Source organism: Petaurus breviceps, unplaced genomic scaffold, assembly GCF_028583685.1.
Source record: "Petaurus breviceps papuanus isolate PSGF00001 unplaced genomic scaffold, PetGlider_PUasm1.0 90897, whole genome shotgun sequence".
In the NCBI taxonomy this organism is placed as follows: domain Eukaryota; kingdom Metazoa; phylum Chordata; class Mammalia; order Diprotodontia; family Petauridae; genus Petaurus; species Petaurus breviceps.
The window spans coordinates 9142521-9166247 of record NW_027187374.1 but is presented as its reverse complement, the minus strand read 5'-3'; the positions used below and the strand labels follow the sequence as shown (position 1 = coordinate 9166247).

At 40.5% G+C, this 23727-nt stretch overlaps 1 protein-coding gene and 1 long non-coding RNA gene across 7 annotated transcripts in view; one reads left to right on the top strand and one right to left on the bottom strand.

Annotated features, from left to right (window-relative positions):
- The window catches only part of LOC138151467 (uncharacterized), a 30884-nt gene extending 11224 nt beyond the window's left edge, over positions 1-19660 (bottom strand). For all 6 annotated transcript variants that reach the window (XR_011165827.1, XR_011165830.1, XR_011165829.1 and 3 more), the window contains exons 1-2: positions 19095-19660; positions 5692-5849 (exon numbers count right to left, since the gene is read on the bottom strand). This is a non-coding gene — a long non-coding RNA (uncharacterized lncRNA). The remainder of the gene's footprint in view (positions 1-5691; positions 5850-19094) is intronic.
- A 147-nt stretch (positions 19661-19807) lies between these two features.
- RCAN1 (regulator of calcineurin 1) overlaps positions 19808-23727 on the top strand; it is a 112450-nt gene continuing 108530 nt past the window's right edge. Inside the window, exon 1 of the mRNA XM_069074964.1 lies at positions 19808-20215. Coding sequence (XP_068931065.1) covers positions 19931-20215 — 285 coding nt within the window. The 5' untranslated portion in view covers positions 19808-19930. The remainder of the gene's footprint in view (positions 20216-23727) is intronic.

Sequence of the window (23727 nt, the reverse complement as noted above, 5' to 3'; positions counted from 1 at the left end):
AAGATCCCTTTGTACTGGAAAAATTAGCAGGTACTTAACACTTAGTAACTGATCAAGCCTCTGATTGGGGGAACAGAAGGTAAGAATTCCTGTTTCCTGTTAACTGACATAACAGGAAGGGGTTGGCAGAAGGAAGTGAAGTAGGTAATACTGTGTATATAAGAAAAGCCCCAGGGAGGCACAGTCAGAATTTCTTTGAGACCGAGATATGGTGGCAGAACAGCTACAGAAGAATGGAGAACTGAGTCCTGAAAACTTGTCTTGGTGGAGTTTCTTCTGAACAGAATCCCAGGAGCCCAGAGCCAGGAGGCCAGGAGCCCAGGAGCCAGGAACTCAGGTGACTGAAGCATGACCAGGATGCTGAGACTTTGTCTGTGGCTTGGTTGAGCCTTGAATTCCATGGAGCAGAAATGGTGAAGGAGCTGACTTGGACCAAACCCTGTGAATGCCAGTGTGGAGCAGGACCTTCCCAGAGAGCTGATCAAGGAACTTGGAGCTGTCTGCCATTGAACCTAGTTAGAATCAGGGACCATGGAAGGGGATTCAGGGAATCTGAGAACAGGCCCCAAGTCAAGATGAAGAAAAGACCTCTTCTTGGGTACTGAGTAATTATGGAATTATAGTTTACTAGTGACCTAAGGGGTGGAGGATTTTGTATATGATACTTAGTAAGACCTTGCTGAATAAGTGACTGATTTGTACTTTGAGTACTTTGACTATTGTTACTGATAAGTGACTGAGTTAATCAAGACTTTGCCCCAAGAGTGGAAGACTTTGACTGTGTACTTTGATACTACTGATAAGTGACTGATTGAATTAACTTAAGAGTGACTATTTTGTGACTGATTGAATTAACTTAAGAGTGATTATTTTACTTTGAGACTATGTTGTGAATATTGTGATTTTCTGTGATAAGTTTTAATATGGTGAATGCTGTATTTTGAATTATGCTGCACCTTGATTTCCATGGATGTTTTGCCTTTGTTATGGAATAAATAGAGTGATCACTATACTGAGTAATCAGAATCTTTAAAAGCTGTTCACAGTAGCAGTTCTTCTGGAAAGCTTCTGTGCATGGCATTACATATTAGCAACTGCCTTGGGGCAGTTAAGTGGCACAATGGATGGAATATCAGACCTGGAGTTATGAAGACTTATCTTCCTAAATTAAAATCTAGCCTCAGAAACTTACCAGCTATGTGACCCTGGACAAGTCACTTCCCCCTGTTTGTCTTAGTTCCTCATCTGTAAAATGAGCTGGAGAGAGAAATGGCAAACCACTACAGTATCCTTTTCAAGAAAACCCCAAATGGAGTCACAAAGAGTAGGACATGGGGGTGGGGTCAAGATGGCAGAGTAGAAGCACAAACTTGGCATGGGCTCCTGCTCCAATCATTTCCATTACATGTAAAAAAATGACTCTAAACAAACTTTAGAGCTACAGAATCCACAAAGTGACACAGAGAAACAAATCTCCTGCTGAAGGAAGCCCAGCAGGCAGATAGGAAGATAGGAAGGCTCATCGCACTGAGCTGGGAGCTAAGCACAGTCTGGCATGAGCCATGGGATTCCAGGCCCTGGGCAGCCCTAACCAGCAGCTGCCAGAGCAGACTTCAGGAGAGTGAATCAACGGTAGCCATGGTGGTTTCCAGACTTCTTAACCCATAAACACTAAAGAGAAGGTTAGTGTAAAGCTCTGTTGTAATAGGGCAGAATGGAAGAGCCCAGTGTGGTCCCTGTCCCCGGGGCAAGAAGCAGCCAGAGGCCCTGGGGCCATGGCTGCTTCCAGAGCCCCTGGTCTGCAGATTGTAGGGGGACCAAGAGACCATTCGTAACCTGCATGGATCTGGATCGCGGTCTTGGGTGGTACTACTGGGGTGTATGACCAGTGAGCCAGAGTTTGTGGGAGCTGTAGAGAGGGTACCCTCCTAATAGCTCTGGCAGCTACAAAAACCCTAGGGATTTGGGACATAGCTCTCTCCATTCTGTAAGCAGAGGTCTACCATAGCAAAGAGCTCAAAAGTCAAGTAATTGGATGGCAATATGAGCAAACAAAGGAAGCACAAACACACCATAGAATCCTTTTTTGGGGACAAAAAGGATCAAGACATGGAGCAAGAGGAAGACAACAAAGTAAAAACTCCTGCATCAAAAGCCTCCATATGAACTGATTACAGGCCATGGAGGAACTCAAGAAGGATTTTGAAAATCAAGTAAGAGAAGTGGAAGAAAAATTGGAAAGATAAATGATGAAAAATGAAAAATTGGGAAGAGAAAATCATGAAAAGTGAGTCAATAGCCTGCTAAAGGAGACCCAAGAACACACTAAAGAAAATAACACCTTAAAAAATAGACTAACTCAACTGGCAAAAGAGTCCCAAAAAGCCAATGAGGAGAAGAATGCTTTAAAAAGCAGAATTTGCCAGATGGAAAAGGAATTTCAAAAACTCATTGAAGAGAATAACACCCTCAAAATTAGATTGGAGCAACTAGAAGCTAATGCCTTTATGAGAAACCAAGTTACTATAAAACAGATCCAAACAAATGAGAAATAGAAGGCAACTATTGACCTGGAAAATAGATCCAGGAGAGGTAATTTAAAAATTATTGGACTACCTGAAAGCCATGATCAAAAAAAGAGCCTAGACACCATCTTTCAAGAAATTATCAAGCAAAATTGCCCTGATATTCTAGAACCAAAATAGAAATTGAAAGAATTCACCGATTGCCTCCTCAAAAAGATCCCCAAAAGAAAATGCCTAGGAATATTATAGCCAAATTCCAAAGTTGCCAGGTCAAGGAGAAAATACTGCAAGCAGTCAGGAAGAAAAAAATTTAGTATTGTGGAAGCACAATCAGCATAACACAAGATTCAATGAGCTTAATGATACATTAAGGGATAAAAGAGCTTGGAATATGATATACCATAGGTCAAAGGAGCTAAGACTAAAACCACGAATCACCTACCCACCAAAACTGAGTATAATGCTACAGGGGAAAATAAGATCTTCCAATGAAATAGAGGATTTTCAAGCATTCTTGATGAAAAAAACAGAGCTGAATGGAAAATTTGACTTTCAAATACAAGAAGCAAGAGAAGCATGAGAAGGTAAACAGGAAAAAGAAATTATAAGGAACTTATTAAAGTTGAACTATTTATATTCCTTCATGGAAAAATGATAATTTTAATAGTATGAGGATAGTTGAAGGGACTATATATGTATATCTATGTGTGTATGTATAGGAGGGTGTATGTATACATAAATATGTACGTGAGTGTGGACATATGTATGTTCATGTACACATAGAGGGCACAGAATGAGTTGAATAGGAAGGGATGATACCTAAAAAAATAAAATTAAGAGGAGAGAAAGGAATTTATTGGGAGAAAGAGAAAGGGAGAGATAGATTAGGGTAAACTATCTCATATAAAAGAGGCAAGAGAAAACTGTTAGAATGGAGGGGAAGAGCAGGAAGGTGAAAGGGAATGGGACAACCTGATTCTCATTGAATTTGGCTTAAGGAGGGAATAACATACACACTCAATTGGGTATCTTACCCTGCAGGAAAATAGGGGGTTGGGGGACAAAAGGGGGGATGATAGAAGGGAGGGCAGACTGGGGGAGAGGGTAGTTAGAAGCAAACATTTTTGAAAAGGGATAGGGTCAAAGGAGAAAATAGAATAAGTGGGGGGGAGGGATGGGATAGGAAGGAGGGAAATATAGGTAGTCTTTCACAATATAACTACTATGGAAATGATTTGAGTAACTACACATGTACAACCTATATTGAATTGCTTATCTCCCCAGTGGGGGTGGGTGAGGAGGGAAGAAATCTGGAACTCAAAGTTTTAAAAGCAAATGTTTAAAATTTTGGTTTTTTACATGCAACTGGGAAATAAAATAAATGGGTATTGGGGTATAGAAATCCATTTTGCCCTACTAGAAAGTTAGGGAGGTGATGGGGAGGATATAAGAGAGAACAGATTGGGGGAAGAGGTATTCAGTAGGCTTGCTATTTTGGGGTGGGGGTAAGGGAAAGACGGGGAGAAAAAAATTATAACTCAAAATCTTGTGGAAATGAATGTTGAAAACTAAAAATCAATTAATTAATTATATTTTTTTAAGAGTAGGACATGACTCAACAACAACAACAATCTACCAGGGCTATGAGAATAGAATGATACTATTTGTAAAGTATTTTGCAAACATCAAATGATTGTTGTTGCTGTTTGCTTGGGGTCAGAGAATTCTTGATCAAAAAATCATAGAGGGGATCACAAAAGATAAAATGGACAATTTTGATTACACTGAAAACTTCTTCACAAGCCAAATCAATGTAGGTTATTTTAGAAGAGAAAGAGTTATCTGGGGGGAAGTATTGGAAGCAAGTCTATTAAAGGTCACAAATAAAGCATAAATAGGGAATTGATTCAAATATGTGTGAAAAAGTTATTTATTACTCAGACCATCCATCCATTTTTAATTGAATATGGAATATAATGTAAGATGTTGGTATAAACCTAATTTTTGACAGATGGATTTCTAGTTTTCCCACCAAATCTTTTTAAATTGGAGCTCTGTCCCAGGTAGTTTATCTTTTGGGATTTAATGAACACTAGACTGAGTTAAATTATTTCTGCCTCTTCTGTCTCTAATTTTTTTTTAAGGAGAATCAAAAGGTTTAGATTATTAATGCCTTATTAACTCCTTTTTTATGTATTTTGTAATTATAGTAACTGAAAGTCCAGGAAGCACAGTCCATGCCAGAGTCTAAGGTCATGGAGCCTGGTCCACAAACATAGGCCCAAAGAGTGACTGGGATCTGGTTCAGTCCCAGACTAACCCCACAACCAAGACACCAGGTTCTAGAGGTGAAGGAATCCATTGGCTAGGCTGCATTAAGAAATGAACTTGGATGCAAATGCTTTGTAATTACTGCTTTTAGTTTGAGTCCTTTCTCCCAAGGGACTGAGGTGGTGTAGGAAGAGTGTGCCCCCAGTTCAAGGAAATACATTTTGTAATTCTGATTTTGCTTATTTTCTCAGTAAATATATTTTTGTAAAAATTAATTGATGTTAATTAATTTAGTGATACTAGGATGGCAATCAGTGGTATAAAGGAGATAGATACTAGCTATAACTAGCAATTAATACTGGGAAGATCACAACAGAATAGGGGCTCAAGCTTATGAATTTAGAGGAGAATATCAAAACCACCCCTCAAGGATGCCCCCAGAACTCTGAGGAGGAGGTGTAGCCTAAAGCCTCCAGGGGACTTGACTCATCAGTGTAAGTGGGTTCAGATAAGGATTTCTACAACTCACGTACACTACACTTGCATGCAATAAATTCTTGAGTGTTATTTTCTAGTCTATTCTACCATTCATTTTCTTTCTATTTTTAAAAATAAACTTTTTTATATCACCCTCATTTTTCATTTTATTCCTCCTCCCACTCCATATAAGAAAGTCATCCTTAAAGTAAAGGTGGAAGGAAAAATGTTCATAAAAACTAACCAACATAACAAAAAAGTCTGATATTATACGCAGTGTTTCACACCCATGTTCCTCCACCTCTGCAAAAATGCGAGGTGAAGCATCTTCTCATATTTCTTATTTGGAATCAAGTTCAGTCATTATTATTTTGAAAAATTTAGTTTATATTATTTTGCTATTGTTCTTTCCACTTACATTGTTGTAGTTACTGTGCAGAGGGCAGCTAGATGGCTCAGTGGATAAAGGGCTGGGCCTGGAGTCGGGAAGACCTGAGTTCAAATCCAGCCTCAGACATTTACCAGTTGTATGGCCTTGGGCAAGTCACTTAATGCTGTTTGCTTCAGTTTCCTCATCTGTAAAAATGACGTGAAGAAAGAAGTGGCAAACCATTCTAGTATCTTTGCCAGGAAAACCTCAAATGGAGTCATAAAGTGTCAAACACAACTGAAACAACTGAACAACAATAAAAGTCACTGTATATGTTGTTTTACATTCATATGTCTTCCCATTCTTCTCTATGTTCATCATGCCCATAATCAATCAATCAATCAATAAACATTTATTAAATGGCTACTATGTGTCAGGTACTATGCTAAGCTCTGGGGAACCAAAAAGACACAAGCTCCTTAAGGAGCTTACAATCTGATGGGAGAGATAATATGCAAACAAATTACAAAGCAAGTTGTATTACAGAAAGTAGAAAACAGTGAACAAAGGGAAGGCACTGGAATTTTAAGAGGGGTTGGGGAAGGTTTCCTCTAGAAAGGTGGGATTTTAATTGGAAGTTAAAGGAAGCCAGAGATGTCAGTGGTCAGAGGAGAGGGAGAAGATCTAAGAGCATGTTTAGGGGAGTAAGTTGTAAGAAGACTGGAAAGGTAGGAGGGGGCTAGGTTATGAAGGGCTTTGAATGTCAAACAGAGTACTTTACATTTGCTCTTAGAGGCAATAAGAAGTCAGTGGAGTTGATTGAGTAAAGGGGTGAGATGATCAGATCTGCATTTTAGGAAAATTACTTTAGTGGTTGAGTGGATCAGAGACTGACCCACTAGCAGGGCATTGCAGTAATCAAGGCTGCAGTGATGAGAGCCTGCTCCAGAGTAGTGGTGATGTCAGAGGAGATCACAGATTACAACCCCTCTTTATCTTTAACAAGAGGTCTTTATGAATTGCTGTAGCCAATAAGAATTTGTTAACTAATGGTGACTTTTTAGTGATGAGCTACCTGGCACTTAACTTGACTAGCTCATGGGCCACAGACATACAGTCAATTATCATGCTAGAAGTCTTTCCAGTTTGGTCCAATATACTAGTGCTTGTGCTCTACAGTTTTAGTATTAGAGAGAACAGGGTTACCTTCCTGACAAGATGAAGTGGGACTTTAGTAGAGAAATTTAAATTGAGTGGTTATTTATTTCACCATCTCAGGACCAGACTTTCTGTACCTTTCAAAGTCTTAAGTGGCTAATAAACTAATTTGTACTAATGGGAGAGGGTCAGCAGACCTTCCTCTACTACCAAGTAATGAAAGTGTGCTTAAAAAGTGACCTTGTGAAGATAAATATCCCACTTTTTTCCGCTAGCAACTAGAAAAGTGGGGATTTCAGTTTTATTAGGAGGTACAAGTAGTACCATGCTATGAAGATATTTTGAAGCAGTTGGATCTCGTGATGCCCCTTAAATTACATTATTTGAATAATGTAAGCCCTACTTACCTCTCCTTGTCTCTTTCCAGAGTTTTTAAAATATGTGTATAGGTGTTCAGTTCACCAAACTGACCCTCTACCTTCCTTTAGAGAATGTTAAGAGTTGGAAGAGTCCTCAGCAAGAGTGCTGTGAGTCTCACATGCAATAATGGATGTAAAACACTTTGCAAATCTTAAAATGCTGTATAAAGACCAACTGATATTAGCCTACAGTTACCAGGCCACTAGTTTGGTGATGACTTCATTCTCTTAGCCTTCTACTACACTCCAGTTGAGCTCAAACAATATTTATAAAGCAATACAGGATGTTCTGGTAAATGTTTAACAACCTACTCTTATCTATGCATACACTTTTAAGTTTAATCTGCAATCTCAACACTTTATTAAGCTAGATCATCAACAAAATAATAAATCAAGCCTTGATGTGTAGCAATTGCAGATTTCTGAGGTATAAACACTCACTTGAAAATTTAACTGGTTCCCAAACTTGTTAGAGCTGGCTCCAGCACACCTGTGGTCTTTGAAGATCAATGCATTCATTTTGGAGATGATAAACTGTGGCCCCACGAACACAAAGCTACTTAATGGCAGAATGTGAGAAGTTCAAAAGGAATCGGGATTCTTCTGGTCTAGTACTATTTTCACTACACTAAGCTGCTTCTCCCCTAGCCACTCTTTCTTCTTCCTTGTGTCAGGGATATAGGGTATTACTTCATGTTGGAGGCAAAAGCCATGCAACTGTAAAAGACACATTTGTAACTATTCTATCATTTAGTGACTGTTCTTCATTACCTACTGACCCAATGTGCATTGCCCCACCCTCAACATACCACAAAAGATCTACCCAGACCTTCCTCTACACTCTGTGGAATGTTTGCTTCATAGGAAACAAACCTGCTTTCAAGTTAGAATTTTTTTTTCTCACTCTTTCCAGCTTCTTGCACTCATTGAGACCTGGCTCCCTCCTGATCAATTCAGATTTCCAGGCCCTCCTTTCCACCAATGGTTGTACTTTCATTCAGACCTCCAACTTCCTATTTGAGATAGTTGAGTCAAAATACTCTTTGCTTCCAATTTCCATATCCAGACTCTTTCTCTACTACCATCACTCAGTCACATGCCCTCCTTTGAGTTTCATTCAATTCGTATTTATCTCCCAATCAAGATTCTAGTTGTTGTAGTATATAGACATCCAAGATATTCTCCTACCTTCCTCATTGAATTCAGTCACAGTCTTTTTCCCCTCATCAATTTTTTTGCTCATACTAGGGAACTTCAGAATACATATCAATATATTCCTTAAAATATCCTTACATCATTTCTACAACCTACTTCTCCACCCCACCTCAGCTAAACACAGAGATGGTCATACCTTTGATCTTGTCATCAATCACAAATATACACTACTTTCATGTTCATGAACTCTTAAATTCCTTTACCTAATCATTCCTCTATCTGCTGTCATTCAACCTCTCCCTCTGCTTTGCAACCCATTAACTTGCTTCTTCTTTCTCACTGTGATATGTGGTACCTTTACTCTTCAATTCTTTCCCAGGCATCACTGTCTCCTCCCTTGATATCTTGACCCTTTGGCAAACCAATGCAACTCTCTACTATTCTCTTCCCTTGTGCTCCTTGCCCTTTGATCTTACTGCCAATCTTGTCCTGCCAAAACTCAACTTATGATTACTCCCACAATCTGTTACCTTCACTACTTTTCATATGTTGCTGAGCAAGATGGAGAATATTATAAAATCATTCTAACTGGGTCCACTACAAATTAAAGTTACATGATATCAACTGAGCCATCATGGTGGCAAGACAATTCTTTCATACTACTTTAATAATTTCATTGGGCTAATTACCAAATGGTCTTTTTCAGCCTTCATATCCTTTAAACCTCCTTTGGTTCTTCCTCTCTCCCACACTCTCAGCTGAGTAGCTTCCGAATTTCACTGGAAAAAAAAATTGAGGCCCTTTGCCTAGATCTCCTTCTATTCCTCTCCTCTACTATTGCTTCCTTTACCACTGTCTCACATGAAGAGCTATACACCTCTGTGACAAGGCATATCCATTCACATACACAAGTGATTCCATCCCATTCTTTCTTCTAAAAAAGATTGCCCCCTCTATCATCAAGAAAAAGCACTTATTTTGCACCAGGCATTTTGTATATTTATAGTGACTCTAATGACAGAAAGTAGCAAATTCCTTTACCACTGTCTCACATAAAGAGCTATACACTTCTGTGACACACTTGGGAATCATGATACCTGTCTTTATATGTTTGAAGGGATTAAATTGTTCTGCTTACAGTATTTTCTCCTTGATCTGATAATTCTGGAATTTGGTTACAATATTCCTTGGAGTTTTCAATTTGGGATCTCTTTTAGGAGGTAATTAATGAATTCTTTCAATGATTATTTTACCCTCTGGTTCTAGGACCTAAGGGCAATTTCCCTTGATGATTTCTTCAAAATACTGTCCAGTCTCTTTTTTTTTCATTGTGGCTCTTGGGTAGACCAATAATTCTTAAGCTATCTCTCCTGGATCTATTTTCCAGGTCATTTGTTTTTCCAATGAGATATTTTATGTTTCCTTCTATTTTTTCATTCTTTTGATTTTGTTTGACTGATTCTTGATGTCTCATAGAGTCATTAGCTTCCACTTGTCCAATTCTAATTTTTAACAAATTGTTTTCTTCAGTTAGCTTTTGTACTTCCTTTTCCATTTGGCCAATTTTACTTTTTAAGGAGTTGTTTTCTTCAGTGTACTTTTTTTCCATTTTGTCAATTGTATTTTAAAATTTTTCTTCTACCTCTCTTATTTGACTTCTAAAATCCTTCTTGAGCCCTTTCAAGGTTTTTCAGACTTGAGACTAGTTCATATTCCCCTTCAAGGTTTTAGTTGTGGGTATATTGACCATGTTGTCCTTTCCTGGATTTGTGTTTTGATCTTTCCTGTCATCAAGATATTTCTCTGTGGTCATTGTTTTTATTTGATTCTTCTTACTCTTGTTATTTGCCTTTTTTTTTTTTTTTGGCTTTTCATCTCTGCTTCTGGGACCCAGGGGGGTACTTTCCCAGACTTCTTGTGCTGGGAATTAGGGGCCTGGTTACTGGTCTTCTTTGCTGGGTCCTCAGATGCTGGGAGCTGGATGTTGTAGTGGTCTGGTAGTTTACCTGGTGCTGAACTGGAGCTGCTGCTGGTGGTTGGCATGTGTCTGGTGTTGGTGCTTGACTGTTCCACCACCCTTGGGCTCAGTATCTCTCACTGGTTTGCTAAAGTGGGGCTTGCCGTTGACTTGCTGGGATCACTCCCGTCCTATACTGGTCCCCTTCAGCCACAACAAGATGGACCTTTTGGGTTAATCCTCCTAGCCTCCTGAGCTAAAAGACTGCTATACTTTGTGTCTTTCTGCTGGTTCCACTACTCTAGAATTTTGGGGGGGGCAATATTCTTTGGGTTTTTCAAAGTCTATAAGGAAGGGTGGGAGCAACTTACTGCTTACTCCACCATCTTACCTCCTGGAAGTTCAAATAGGTTACTTTCAAACATTGAGTCTGTGGACTGATAGCCCCAGGATCAGCTGCTGCCGCCTCCACAGGCCCTGAGCAGGACTGTGCCTTTCTCTCACCCAGTTCTAACAGACTCCCCTCCTGTGGTGAGAGGTCTGGGAATCACCACTGCTGCCAGTGAATCAGTCCCCTGGGCTCTGCTCCAGCCTCACTATGGTTGGGTCTGTGCTGGCGCTAGACAGCACTACTCTCCCAGCCTGGTGCAACAAGACCCTATAGACTCTCCAGGTTTTCTTGGGCTGGAAATATGCCACACTCTGTCTCCTTATGGATTCTGCCCCTCTAGAATTTTCTCAGATTCACTTTCCAGAGGTATTTGAAGGAGTCTGGGGGAGAGCTCAGGTGAGTCCTGCTTTCACTCCACCATCTTGGCTCAGCCCCTAGATTAAATTATTCTGAAAAGGCAGAGCTACCACCAATGGGCAGAAATTGCAGAGGTAGATTTGAATTCAATATGGGGAAAACCTTCCTAAGAATCAGAATTATTGTAAAATGTAATGGTAGTTAATTCTAAGATACCAAAAACCTTCCATTGGAGGCTGGATGTTGTGGTCTCTCCCTTCTCCAGCACATACTCTACTCAACTGTCACAGGTCTGACCATGACAGTCCCCTATTCAATCAATTTCAGTGGCACATACAGAATAAAAGATAAAATCCTCTATTTGACATTCAAAGCACTTCATAACCTAGCCCTTTCCTGCTTTTCTAGTCCATTCTTCTTACACCTTACTCATTCCCATGTACTCTGTGATCCAGTAAAAACTGATCCCCTTTTTCTTGAACAAGACACTCCAATCTCCCAACTCTACATTTTCATTGATGGTCCTGCATGCCTAGAATGGACTCTCTCGTCTCCACCTCCTACCTTCCCTGGTTTACTTCAAGTGACAGCTAAAAGTCCACATTCTACAAGAAGCCTTTCCCAATCCTCCCTGATGCTAGGGCCTTCCCTCTGATTATCACCAATTTATTCTCTCTATATAGACATACATACACACATACATATGTATTTATTATTATGTTGTATGCAATATATTATATACATATTATACACATATGTATAGATAATATGTGTTTATATATCTATATATTTATCTCTATCTCTACATATATATATATATATATATATATATATGACTGTGAACTCCTTAAGAGTTGGGACTATCTTCTGCCTTTCTTTGTATCCCCAGTTCTTAGCACAATGCCTAGCACATAGTGGGTGCTTAATAATTGCTTCTTGACTGTGGAATTTTTCTGGGATGTTGTAAATAGGATTAATTTAAATAAGGGTTAGACTCCTTAACTTCTGAAGCCCTTTGCAATTTTAAGATACAATGAAATGTTAACTATTCAGTGACTTGTGAGTGGCTCACTTTGTCTCAACATAAACTTAAAGGCTGCTGGCATTAGGCCCACCTCTAATATTTGGGTTTTCAAAAATTTGGATGGGATGAGATGGTCTCATGGCTCACATCATGGTTGAGTTGGGGACAGTACTGCAGTTACAGAGGGTAGCTGATCAAATGGCAGCTCATTGTATGGCTTCCAGATGCAAGAGCCCTTTATATTGTATATGGGGAATCTTTCCTATGGGATAGGGAGTAAGCTCCTGATTAGACAGAGCAAATAACTCCGTGGGTTTTAGAGCCAGCTATGTGAGAGGGTGAGGAGAATGCCAAGTCCTACATTCCCTAGCTGTTGTTAAATGTCCTTCAGAAGCTGGACTGCCAGTATAAAAAGACTGAGAGTGAGCTTTCCCAGTGGGAATTCTCACTGGTGGTAACAAAGCTCCAGGCTTGTCCTATCACTGCTCCCAGAAGTGTCTCCCTGATCTAAGGGAGTAGGGGGTGCATGGGCAGCCCTTCTTCACCAGGAAGCTAGGGTGGTTGCAGAAGAATCTGCAGAACAAAAACTTTATGAGTCACTAGAGTAATGGTTCCTGTTGTCTAATGGAGCATGGAGCCAGTGCTGAGCTCTGTTGCCCAGTTGACTTCAACAGGCTGGGAAAGTTCTCTGAGGACTTTTTTTTTTTTAAAGCAATCGGGGTTAAGTAACTTGCTCAAGGTTACATGGCCAGTTATTTCTGGGTGTGGTGCTGAGTATCTGAGCCCAGATTTTGATCCAGGTCATCCTGACACTGGAGCCGGTGCTCTTACTCACTGAGCCACCTGGCCGCCCCTAAGCAATTGGGGTTAAGTAACTTGCTCAAGGTTACACGGCCAGGTGTTTCTGGGTGGGTGCTAGGTGTCTGAGCCTGGGATTCGATCTCCAGGTCTTCTCAACACTGGAGCCGGTGCTCTTACTCGCTGTGCTACCTGGCCGCCCCCTGAGGACTTATTTTTACAGTATCAACTAACTTTTTTAGAGCCTTTAGATGTGGAATACTCTTTGTCACTTTTTAGGTGTCTGAGATGGGGAGTTATTGGCACTGTCTTATAAAGATGAATTCCTATTACAACCAGTTTCCCATTGGGGATTTGCAAGGGAAAGAAGGGATGAGGTTCCTAAAGGAAATGGGTCTGATAAATTAGATTTATGTACCTTCCCCCATGGCCTGCCATATTCTATGCCCATCCTGATTCAAGGGCAATTAGATCCTGCCTTCTGGATAGGACCCCACCAGAATGACTTTAGACTTCAGTTATGGGTTTCCCCAACAACACAAAATACAAGTATGTGCTGATTAATTGATAAAATTTGAGCAGGAGGCTTGGATAGTTGGGCAAATACTGCTATCAGTATGAATAGGCATTCTGGAAGTAGAAGGAGGAGCATAGAGCTCAGTGCCCTGCTAGACAGGCAGAGGGCAATGACAACCTCTCCTTGAAAGAATGATTTACTGTACTATACTTGCTTTAAAAAAGTAGGAATCTTTTAAAGAAAAAGGATGCATTTTGATATATTCTTGTCTATATATCTTCACTGATTAACATGTTTATGCATTGTACTAGCAATCCAGTTACTAAAATTCAGAATCACACTGTGTATAGAAAAATTACAAAGTGATGAATATTCTCCATTTTTTTTTCAGATATCACACAACATCCCAGCTATGAGGTCAATTCAAGAATATATCATAGGAAATATTTATCTGTAAAATAAAGGGATGGAACAACTCAAAACTTCTATAATTCCAAATGCCTCAATTTAAATATCAAAGGTCCTTCCCACAGAGACTATGTAACTTCGTCTTTAAGAGGGAAGACTACTGGTGAACTGACAATTGGCTGTGCTGGCAGAAGGATTCTGCAAAGGTACTATTAGAAACCCAAGCTCAAATGACTGTTTTCTGAGTAAAAAAAGATAAGAGTTAACTGTCTTCTGTGGAGACTGTGAGTAGAGTAAGAGACAGTTTGGCTATAATGCTTCTGAGAGAAACTGAAAAAGATATTGTGAGAGAACTGAGTTTAAATCTTATTTTGTGAGGAGACATTATGAATTAAATTTCTAAGAGACTAGAATTACCATCCTGAGATAAGTGTATTTCCAGAGTCAAAGAGAAGTTAGTGTCAGTGTCAGTTAGAATATTCTATTTCATAAGTCTTTTCTTTGCTTTTGAGAAGTTAGGAGTGGGAGAATGGGATTTGACTCTGGCTGTGAACTTTTCTTACCACGGATAGATTAAAAATATTTATTTCTATATGTTACTATTTGCTATGGCAATAAATTGTATGATCTCTACTTTTTTTGCTTTTTTTTTTTTGGAGGGGGTAGGGCAAGGCAAATGGGGTTAAGTGATTTGCCCAAGGTCACAGGGATAGTGTGTTTGATCTCTATCATTTAAGACTATGAGCACAGAAAATTTGATATCAAGACAGAGAGGATAAAAAAGATCACTAGTAAAGAGATTTATTTTATAAATAAACCAAAGGTTGATCGACAACAACTACAAAACACTTTTCACACAAATAAAGTCAGATCTAACTAATTGGAAAAATATCAATTGCTCATGGCTGGGTTGAGCTAATATAATAAAAATGACAATTTTACCTAAATTAAATTATATATTTAGTGCCATACCAATTAATTGACCAAAAACTACTTTATAGAGCTAGAAAAAATAGTAACAAAATTCATTTGGAAGAATAAACGGTCCAGAATATCAAGGGAATTAATGAAAAGAAATGCTAGGGAAGGTGGACTAGCTATACCAGATTTCAATCTGTATTATAAAGCAGCAGTCATGAAAACTACTTGGTACTGGCTGAGGAATAGAGGAGTGGATTAATGGAATAGGCACACGAGATTCAGAAGTCAACGACTATGGTAATCTATTGTTTGATGAACCCCTAGACCCTGGTTTTTGGGATAAGAACTCACTATTTGACAAAAACTGCTGGGAAAACTGGAATATAGTATGGCAGAAACTGGGCATAGACCATTATCTAACACCATATACCAAAATCAAGTCTAAATGGGTGCATGATCTAGGTATAAAGGTTGATACTATAAGCAGTCTCCTAAAACAAGGAATAGTTCACCTGTCAGACCTGTGGAGAGGGAAAGACTTTATGACTAAACAAGAATTAGAGAACATTATAAATATAAAATGGATAATTTTGACTGCATGAAATTGAAAAGCTTCTGTACAAACAAAGCCAGTGTAACCAAGATTAAGAGGGAGGTGGTGTATCAGCAATGCCATATTCACAATGCCTATGGAGATTACAAATATGCTGATATAATTATCCATTACAAAATACGTCATGTTTGCCATATGAGGAAATAAACTAGAAAATTTATTAAGATACCAAAAGACTGAGTCCCAAAACCAGAAAGTGAAAGCCATCAGAGTAGTTATGATATTGGCACAGGTAGATAAAGTAGAAAGCACCCACATTTTCAAGCCTTTAAAACAGAACAGGCTACCTCAGGCAAAGGTCCTCCTCTCCCCACGCACAGCAACCACCCAGCATCCTGGAAGCGTGCTCCCAGCAGCTCCAGCCCCTGGCAGTCCTCAGCAGGAGTCCTTAGCAGAAAGTCCTTAGCAGTCCTAACTCAAAAAGGGCTTCGCGCTGCCACTGCCTCTGCTGCTGCCGCCGCCGTTGCCACCACCGCCAGCCACCACAGGAACGCTAGCTTGGCTTCTGCTTCCTCTTGCTCCGCCCCTTCCTGCTACATCAGCAAGTCCAACGGGGCATGGAAGATCTTTAAATCCCATAACCCTTACAGGTGGGAAATTGGGAAAGAATCTTTATAACCTATGTCTCTGACAAAGGACTCTTTTCTAAAATATACAGAGAATTGAGTCAAATTTATAAGAATACAAGTCATTCCCCAGCTGATAAATGGTCAAAGGATATGAACAGGCAATTTTCAGAGAAAGAAATTAAATATATCTATAAGCACATGAAGAAATGCTCTAAATCACTATTGATTAGAGAAATGCAAATCAAAACAACTCTGAGGTACCACATCTCACCAGTCAGATTGGCTAAGATGACAAAACAGGAAAGCGATAAATGCTGGAGAAGATGTGGGAGGAAGACCCATATGTACAAAAATGTTTATAGCAGCTCTTTTTGTGGTGGCAAAGAATTGGAAATTAAGGGGGTGCCCATCAATTGGAGAATGGCTGAACAAGTTGTGGCATATGCATGTTATGGAATACTATTGTGCTATAAGAAACGAGGTCTTCAAACATCAAGACTAGTGGTATATATAAGTGAATTATACCAAACATTTAAAGATCAACTAATTCCAAAATTAAATTATTTGAAATAATAGGCAAAGAAGGAGTCTTATCCAATTCTTTTCATGAAACAAACGTGCTAAGTTCTAAAGCAGGAAGAGCAAAAACATAGAAAGGAATTTATAGACCAATTTTTTTTTAATGAATATGAATGCAAAAATCCTAAATAAAATACTAGCCAGGAGATTACAACAATATATCACAAAGATTATATAAGGTGACCAAGTGAGATTTATACCAGGAATGCTGGAAGGGCTTGATATAAGAAAAAATATTAATCTAATTAATTATATCAATAACAAAAGTAACAGAAATCATGATTATGTCAATAGATTCAGAAAAAGCTTTTGACAGAATACAATACTCATTCCTATTAAAAACACTCAAAAACATAGTTATAAATGAATTTTTCCTTAAAATAAGAAGCATCTACCTAAAACCATCAGAATTATTTATAATGGGGATAAGTTACAAGTCTTCTCAATAAGATCAGAAGTGAAACTAGGATGCCCATAATAACCAATATAATTCAATATTTTACTAGAAATGTTAGCAATAGCAGAAGAGAAGAAAAAGAAATTGAAGGAATCAGGATGGGCAAAGAGATAATAAAACTATCTTTCTTTGCAGATGATATAATTGGAAAATTCTAGAGATTCAATTAAAAAGCTAATAATTTCAGCAAAGTAGTAGGATATAAAATAAACCCACATGAATCATCAGCATTTCTATATACCACCAACAAAACTCTGCAAGAAGAGATAATAAGAAATACCCCATTTAAAATAACTGTAGACTGTATAAAATACCTGGGAACATATCTGTCAAGACAAACTCAGACACTACATAAACATAATCATAAAACACTTTTTATATAAATAAAGTCAGATTTAAATAAATGGGGAAATATTAATTGTTCATGGGACAGAGTCAATATAATAAATATGACAATTCTACCTAAACTAATCTACTTATACAATGACCCCAATTAAACTGCCAAACAATATTTTATTGAGCTAAAAAAATATTAATAAAATTCATTTGGAAGAACAAAACATCAAGAATATCAAAGGAACTATAATATGTGTATACTCTCTGACCCAGCAATACCACTATTAGGTCTGTTTCCCAAGATGATCAGAGAAAAAGGAAAAGAACCTAAGTTCCAAAATATTTATAGCCATTCTCTTTGTGGTAGCAATGAATTGGAAATTAAGAGAATGACCATCAGGAGTGGCTAGGTGTCACTGTGAATAGAGCACCATCCCTGGAGTCAGGAGGACCTGAGTTCGAATCTGGCCTCAGACACTTAACACTTACTAGCCGTGTGACCTTGGGTAAGTCACTTAACCCCAACTGCCCTGCCCTCCCCCCTCAAAAAAGCAAAGAGAGAGAGAGAATGACCATCAATTGAAGAATATAATTGTGATGGAATACTACTATAAGAAATGATGACCTGGTTGACCTTAGAGAAATATGGAAAGATTTGCATGAAATAATGAAAAGTAATGTGAGCAGAACCAAGAGAATGTTGTATACAGTAATAGCGATACTGTTTGAAGAATAACTGTGAACAACCAAGTTATTCTGAGTGCTATAAATTCTCAAATCAACTATAAAGGACCCATGAAGGAAAATGCTATCCACCTCCAGAGAAAGAATTAATAAATAGAAATACACAGAGTCTGGTTTTATATATATGACTGGTCACATCCAAAAAAAGATGTGCTAGTGTGCATCATGAGTTCATCACCTTTCTATCAGGAGATGAGTAGTATATTTCTTCATGAGTCCTCTGGACTCATGTTTGGTCATGATAAAACATTCCCTTTTGGAGGGCAGGACACTGAGGAGGTGACCAACTACTTATATGATTGTTAAGGAAGTCTACTTAAACAAAACCCAGGTGTCTCTTATCCAAAGACAACAAATATTTACAACAGTGGCCAAGACTATTTGCTTTGTACGTTGTCCTCACGTAGTTTGTTATATTTTATTTCTCCTTCGGTAGTGGTTGAGGAATTTTTACTATCAGGTCACCAGGTGGTGGGGGGGATTTCCACGTCACTAGTCCATCAAAATGTTTTGCCATGATTGTGGGTTCTATTTTTCCCCTCACATCAAACAATGTATTAGGAAGAGGTATTAACGATCCACCAGGTCCAACTTGCTCATTTAGACTTGAGTCTCAGGGAAGTTAAGTCACTTGCCTCAGTGCACACAGCGACAAGATCAGGATCAGAGTCCTGGTTCAGCAATTCCCACCATGCCTATCTGCTTAGCATAGCTGGATTTCCAGAAACTTGTTATCATAATGTATTTTACAAGTTATCACACAAACAGTACAACTAGTCTCAAGTGGGTAATCTCTGCAATAATTTTTCGGAGTTGAAAATCAGTTCTCATACTTGAAAAAGTTCAGAGTACCAGCTAAGATGGGATTGTTAAATTGTATGCATTTACACCTCCTAAAACTACAAACCAAGGCTTGATTTATTATATTGTTGATTGTTGACTTAAGAAAGTGATAGAGAATATATCAATAATGCAAATTAAACTTAAAATTGTGAACTTGTAATTCCCGCTCCACCCCTCACAAAAGAGTCGGTTGTTAAACGTTTACCAGCACACTGCTGAACCAGCGTCTGTCGCCCACTTTCACACTGCGGTTCACTACTCTAACCCTAGGGCTCGAGGCATGAAAGAACTTGGAAGTCTGAGGATGAGAGTGGAAATCAGCAAGGGAAGTCAGAAGCAGCGTCACCTCCTCACCCCCTCCAGCTCCCCATCCCCACCGCGCAGGGTCTCTGTCCAGCGTTCTCACGAGCGGACTTTCAGAAGGACTCCAGTAAGAAGTCTCCGCCCAAACCAAACATGGCAGCGCCAGCGGCTTCACAGAGCGGGGCGAGTTCTAGGTCATGTGACGAGAACCTCTGTATCTTATTGGCTCTCAGTGGGGGTGCCGCCGAGAAGAAAGCTTTCACTCTCACCCTAATTTAAAGAACCCGCAATCAAATTCGCTGTTCTCTGACTTCGTGGAAGAGAATGGCCCAGGCGTTTTCGCTTCCCTCCTGCGTGGCTCCGGGGAAGGTGGAGTGATTGAGCTCCGGAGGCAGATTGTCCAAGCGGAGGTTCGGGAACGAGAGGGTTAACCGCGAGCCGGCCTGAAGCGGTAACCCGTGGGAAGGAGCCGGCGGAGCTGGAGCTGTGCTCGCGCCCCAGGCTGAACGCCTAGGTGCGGGAGGCTCGTGCTCCAGCGCTAGCTCTCGCCTGCCTCAGTCCTCACCCTCCTTCCCGCCCCCTCCCACCCAGCGCTCGAACCCGGCTCCCACCCTTCACCGCCCCCCCTCCCACCCCCTCCTGCGCTCCAGCTCGCCAGCCTCTGCTCCCCCCTCCTCGGGGAGGACTTGCCGCGGCCCCGCCTCGTCCTGGCCGAATCCGCGTCCAGGTCTTCCCGGGATGGAGGGCGGCGTTCTGGGGTCCCGGAGCGAGGCGGCGGTTGTCGCCGTCGCCGGCGCGGCGTCGGTGGAAGGGGAGGAGGCAGGGGAGGAGGCGGTGCCACCGGGCTTGGAGGCGACGCGGCGACACTTCTCCCCGTTCGAGGGGGCGGAGGCCCGGGACGAGGGCGGGGGGGACTGGAGCTTCATTGACTGTGAGATGGAGGAGATCGACCTGCAGGACCTGCCCAGCGCCATCATCGCCTGCAACCTGGACCCGCGCGTCTTTGTGGACAGCCTGTGCCGGGTGAGGCTCCTGTGGGGCACCCCACCGGGCGGGAGGGCGGCGGGCAGCCTGCGCTCCTTCGGCCGCGCCCTCCGCAGCCCCTCGCGCTGGGCTCCCCGCAGGGACGGCGGGCCCGGGGAGGGGCCTCGGGGCTCGCTCGGTGTCCTGGCGGGGAGCACTTGTTGCGCTGTGCGGCCTCAGGGTCACCGGGACCTGGAAGTCCCGGGTGCGCTGGGGGTGACGGACTTCGCTGGGCTGGGGCGCAGAGCCGGGGAGAGGGGGAGTCGGGGCTGGGAGGATGGGGCCTGGGGGTTGTCCCTTTGGAGTGCCGGTCCCTGGTGTATCCGAGAGGCGTTCAGCGGCCGCTCCCCAAGCCTTCCCGAAGAGGGTGTCCGGCCCCCGTGGGCTGGAGAGGAAGCCGTCCCAGGCGCTGCGCGTCTGCTTCACTTCAGCTCTAGAGCCGCTAATTGTTTCCCATTTCCATGCTACAGGCCCTGGTAGAGACTGTTGGGAGAGCTGCCTGTTGCTGTCCAGCGCAGGACCCAAACAGGTTACCTGGGCAGCCGCAGAGGCTTTGAATAAATATGTGGCCCGAGGCCTCATCCCTGAGGAACTAGCATTTTGTCAGTTGGCACCCTCCTCTATTGAGGGGACACACTCCACTGGAAATGTTAGGAAATCGGCCAATCCACTGTCCGAAAGTATTGATTAAGCTTTTACTAGGTATGGGGTCTGTGCTAAGACCTGAAAGAAGTGAAGCAATCTCTGCCCTCAAAGAGCTTGCATTCTAATGGGAAAATCAACTTGTGTAAAGGTAATAATAATAGCTCACATTTGTGTGGCATTTTAAGACTTACTTTCCTTACCACAATCCAACGAGTTAGTGCAAATATTATGTCCTATTTTGCAGATGAGGTGAGAATCTCAAGAAAGTGACTTTTCCAGGATTCCAATCTAATATTGGCTATTACCAGAACAACAATAATCATGATAATGGGCTAGTTGCTTCATATGTTTTATTATTTGAGGGTCATTGTGAAGTTGGTTATGGAACAGTTTTCCAAATTTACATACAAGGAAAATAAGTCCTGAACAGTTTAAGGAACCTGTGATCAAATAGTTCGAGAGCTAGGACTCAACAGGTTTTCTGATATTCTTTCTACTCTTCATACTGATAAAAACCACAAGATGATTATCTGCCTTCTTTTAGTGCCTAATGCTAGGTGACTATGGATGCAGTGCTGGGCCTGGAGTCAAAAAGATTTGAATTCAAATCTAGCCTGAGACGTTTACTAGTTGGGCAACCCTGACCAAGTCACTTAACCTCTTTTGGTTTCAGTCTCCTCTTCTGTAAAATAGGAATTATGATAGAGCCTATTTCTCTGGCTCTTGTGAAGATAAAATGAGATATTTGTAAAGCACTGTGCCAACCTTAAAGGGCTATGTAAATGCTAGCTATTATTATTAGTGCTATGTTGTCATATAAAGTGTGTCTGTCTCATAATCTGTGTAATCTCTTTTCTTCTTGTGGCATAGGCAGTTATTTTTATAGATCAGGAAACTGAAGCCCTGAGCAGTAAAGTTGGTGAGAATAACAACTCACATTTGTATTGCACTTTAAGAATTGCAAAATGCTTTCCCTTACAACAATGATGTGAGGCAGATTGTGAAAGTATTATTTTTATTTTGCAGATAAGAAAACTGAGGGTCAAAAATGATAGCTGACTTGTCCATGGCCACATTATATCAGACTGGAGCTCAAATCTAGTTTTCTGGTTTGGTCAATTGTGTGGAAGGAAGCAAATTTCTAAAATGCTTTTGTATTTAGTCTATTCAGGAACTAATCCTAGGGAACTTATTACTGTGTTAGAGTGGTGTCTGTAACAAGCAGAGTACTAAGAAAATTGATTGTAGTACTTAATAGATCAAAAGTTCATTTTAAAAAACCATTTAAATATTTTGGTGGCAGGGAGAAAAGGAAGTTACTAGTTAATTTTTCATTTAAAATTTGCATCTACATGTATTCTGCTAGATAGAATTTGGGCACTAGAATTCTATAATTGTAGAAAGAAATTTGTCTTTGAGACTTTTTCTTTTAAAAGTGCCCATGTTCCAAAAGTCTAGAGTTTTCTCAACATGAATTTTAGGTTACATTAACTATCCAGAGTCTGTATCTGAAGACTGCTTTCTAAAAAGAAAAATTCCTGTGGAATTTTTGTGAATTTTTATTCCATCTATATTCAGAAGTAGAGTAAGTCATCAATGCCTAACTTCTGTTAGCCCCATACAAGTCTTGCTACATGAGCAAAGTCATGCTCTGCACAATGGGTTTTACAATGTAGATATAATATATGATATAAATGAGATATATGATAGTCAATAAAAGCATTGCCCTCTTCCCAGTGAGGGAGAGAGAAGACACACCTAGAATCTTTTTGTGATGAGCCAGAGTCATGAAACTGCCAGTTACTCATCCTCTAAAGTAAGGAAGTTAGACTAAAGGACTTTTGAGTATTTTCAGTTCTGACATTCCATGATATATGAAATTGCCTTTTTCCCTTTTGTAAAGGCAGTCCTACATCCTCAGTTCTGGTATTGATCAAAATTAACAGGATCTTCAGAATGGTATACCAAAACGCAGTACACTGAGGGAGATAGAAACCAAAGACCACTGCATTGTTTCAGGTCGTTGGGCAGAGAGCTTATCCTTTGGCTGAAATCACTATGGGCAGACCCATGGCTTTTGTGTCTCAAAATTGGGGAGATCTCTCTCTTCTCTCTCTCTCTCTCTCTCTCTCTCTCTCTCTCTCTCTCTCTCTCTGTCTCTGTCTCTCTCTTTCCCTCTCCCTCTTTCTTTCTCTCCCTCTGTCTCCCCCCTCCTTACCCTCTCTCTATATATACATACACACATCTAAATATATAAAAACATATGTATATATACACATATATATGAAATCTATTACATACACACATATGTGTATGTGTGTGTATAAAAATATAAGAATCGGTCAGTGTAAAGTGTATGTGTGTATAAATAATCCATTCTATTTGGGTAATATATTTTAGGGAGTTAAGGCTGATAGATTTGAGTTTTCGATGGTCTAAATATAGTGTGCTTACATGAAGAAATTGTCAAGTTAGCGAGCATTTATTAAGTTCCTATTATGTGCCAGGCACTGTGTTAAGCACTGGGGATACTAAGACAGAAAAGTCTCTTTTCTCAAGGAGCTCAGGAGGAGAGAATTTCAGGCCTTCCTGGAGTTTGAGGATGAAGTGACTTGTTCAGGAACAGCAAGGAGGCAAGTGTCACTAGACGGCAAATCAATAGAAAAGAATCAAGTATAAGAAGACTAGAAAGGTAGAAAAGCGCAAGATTATGAAGGGCTTTAAAAGCCAGAGCATTTTATATTTTATCCTGGAGGTAATAGGAAGCCTCTGGAGTTTATTGAATGAGGGACTGAGGTTTATGTGGTCAGACCTGTGCTTTATGAAGATCAATTTGACAGCTAAGTGGAGGAAGGACTGGAGTGAGG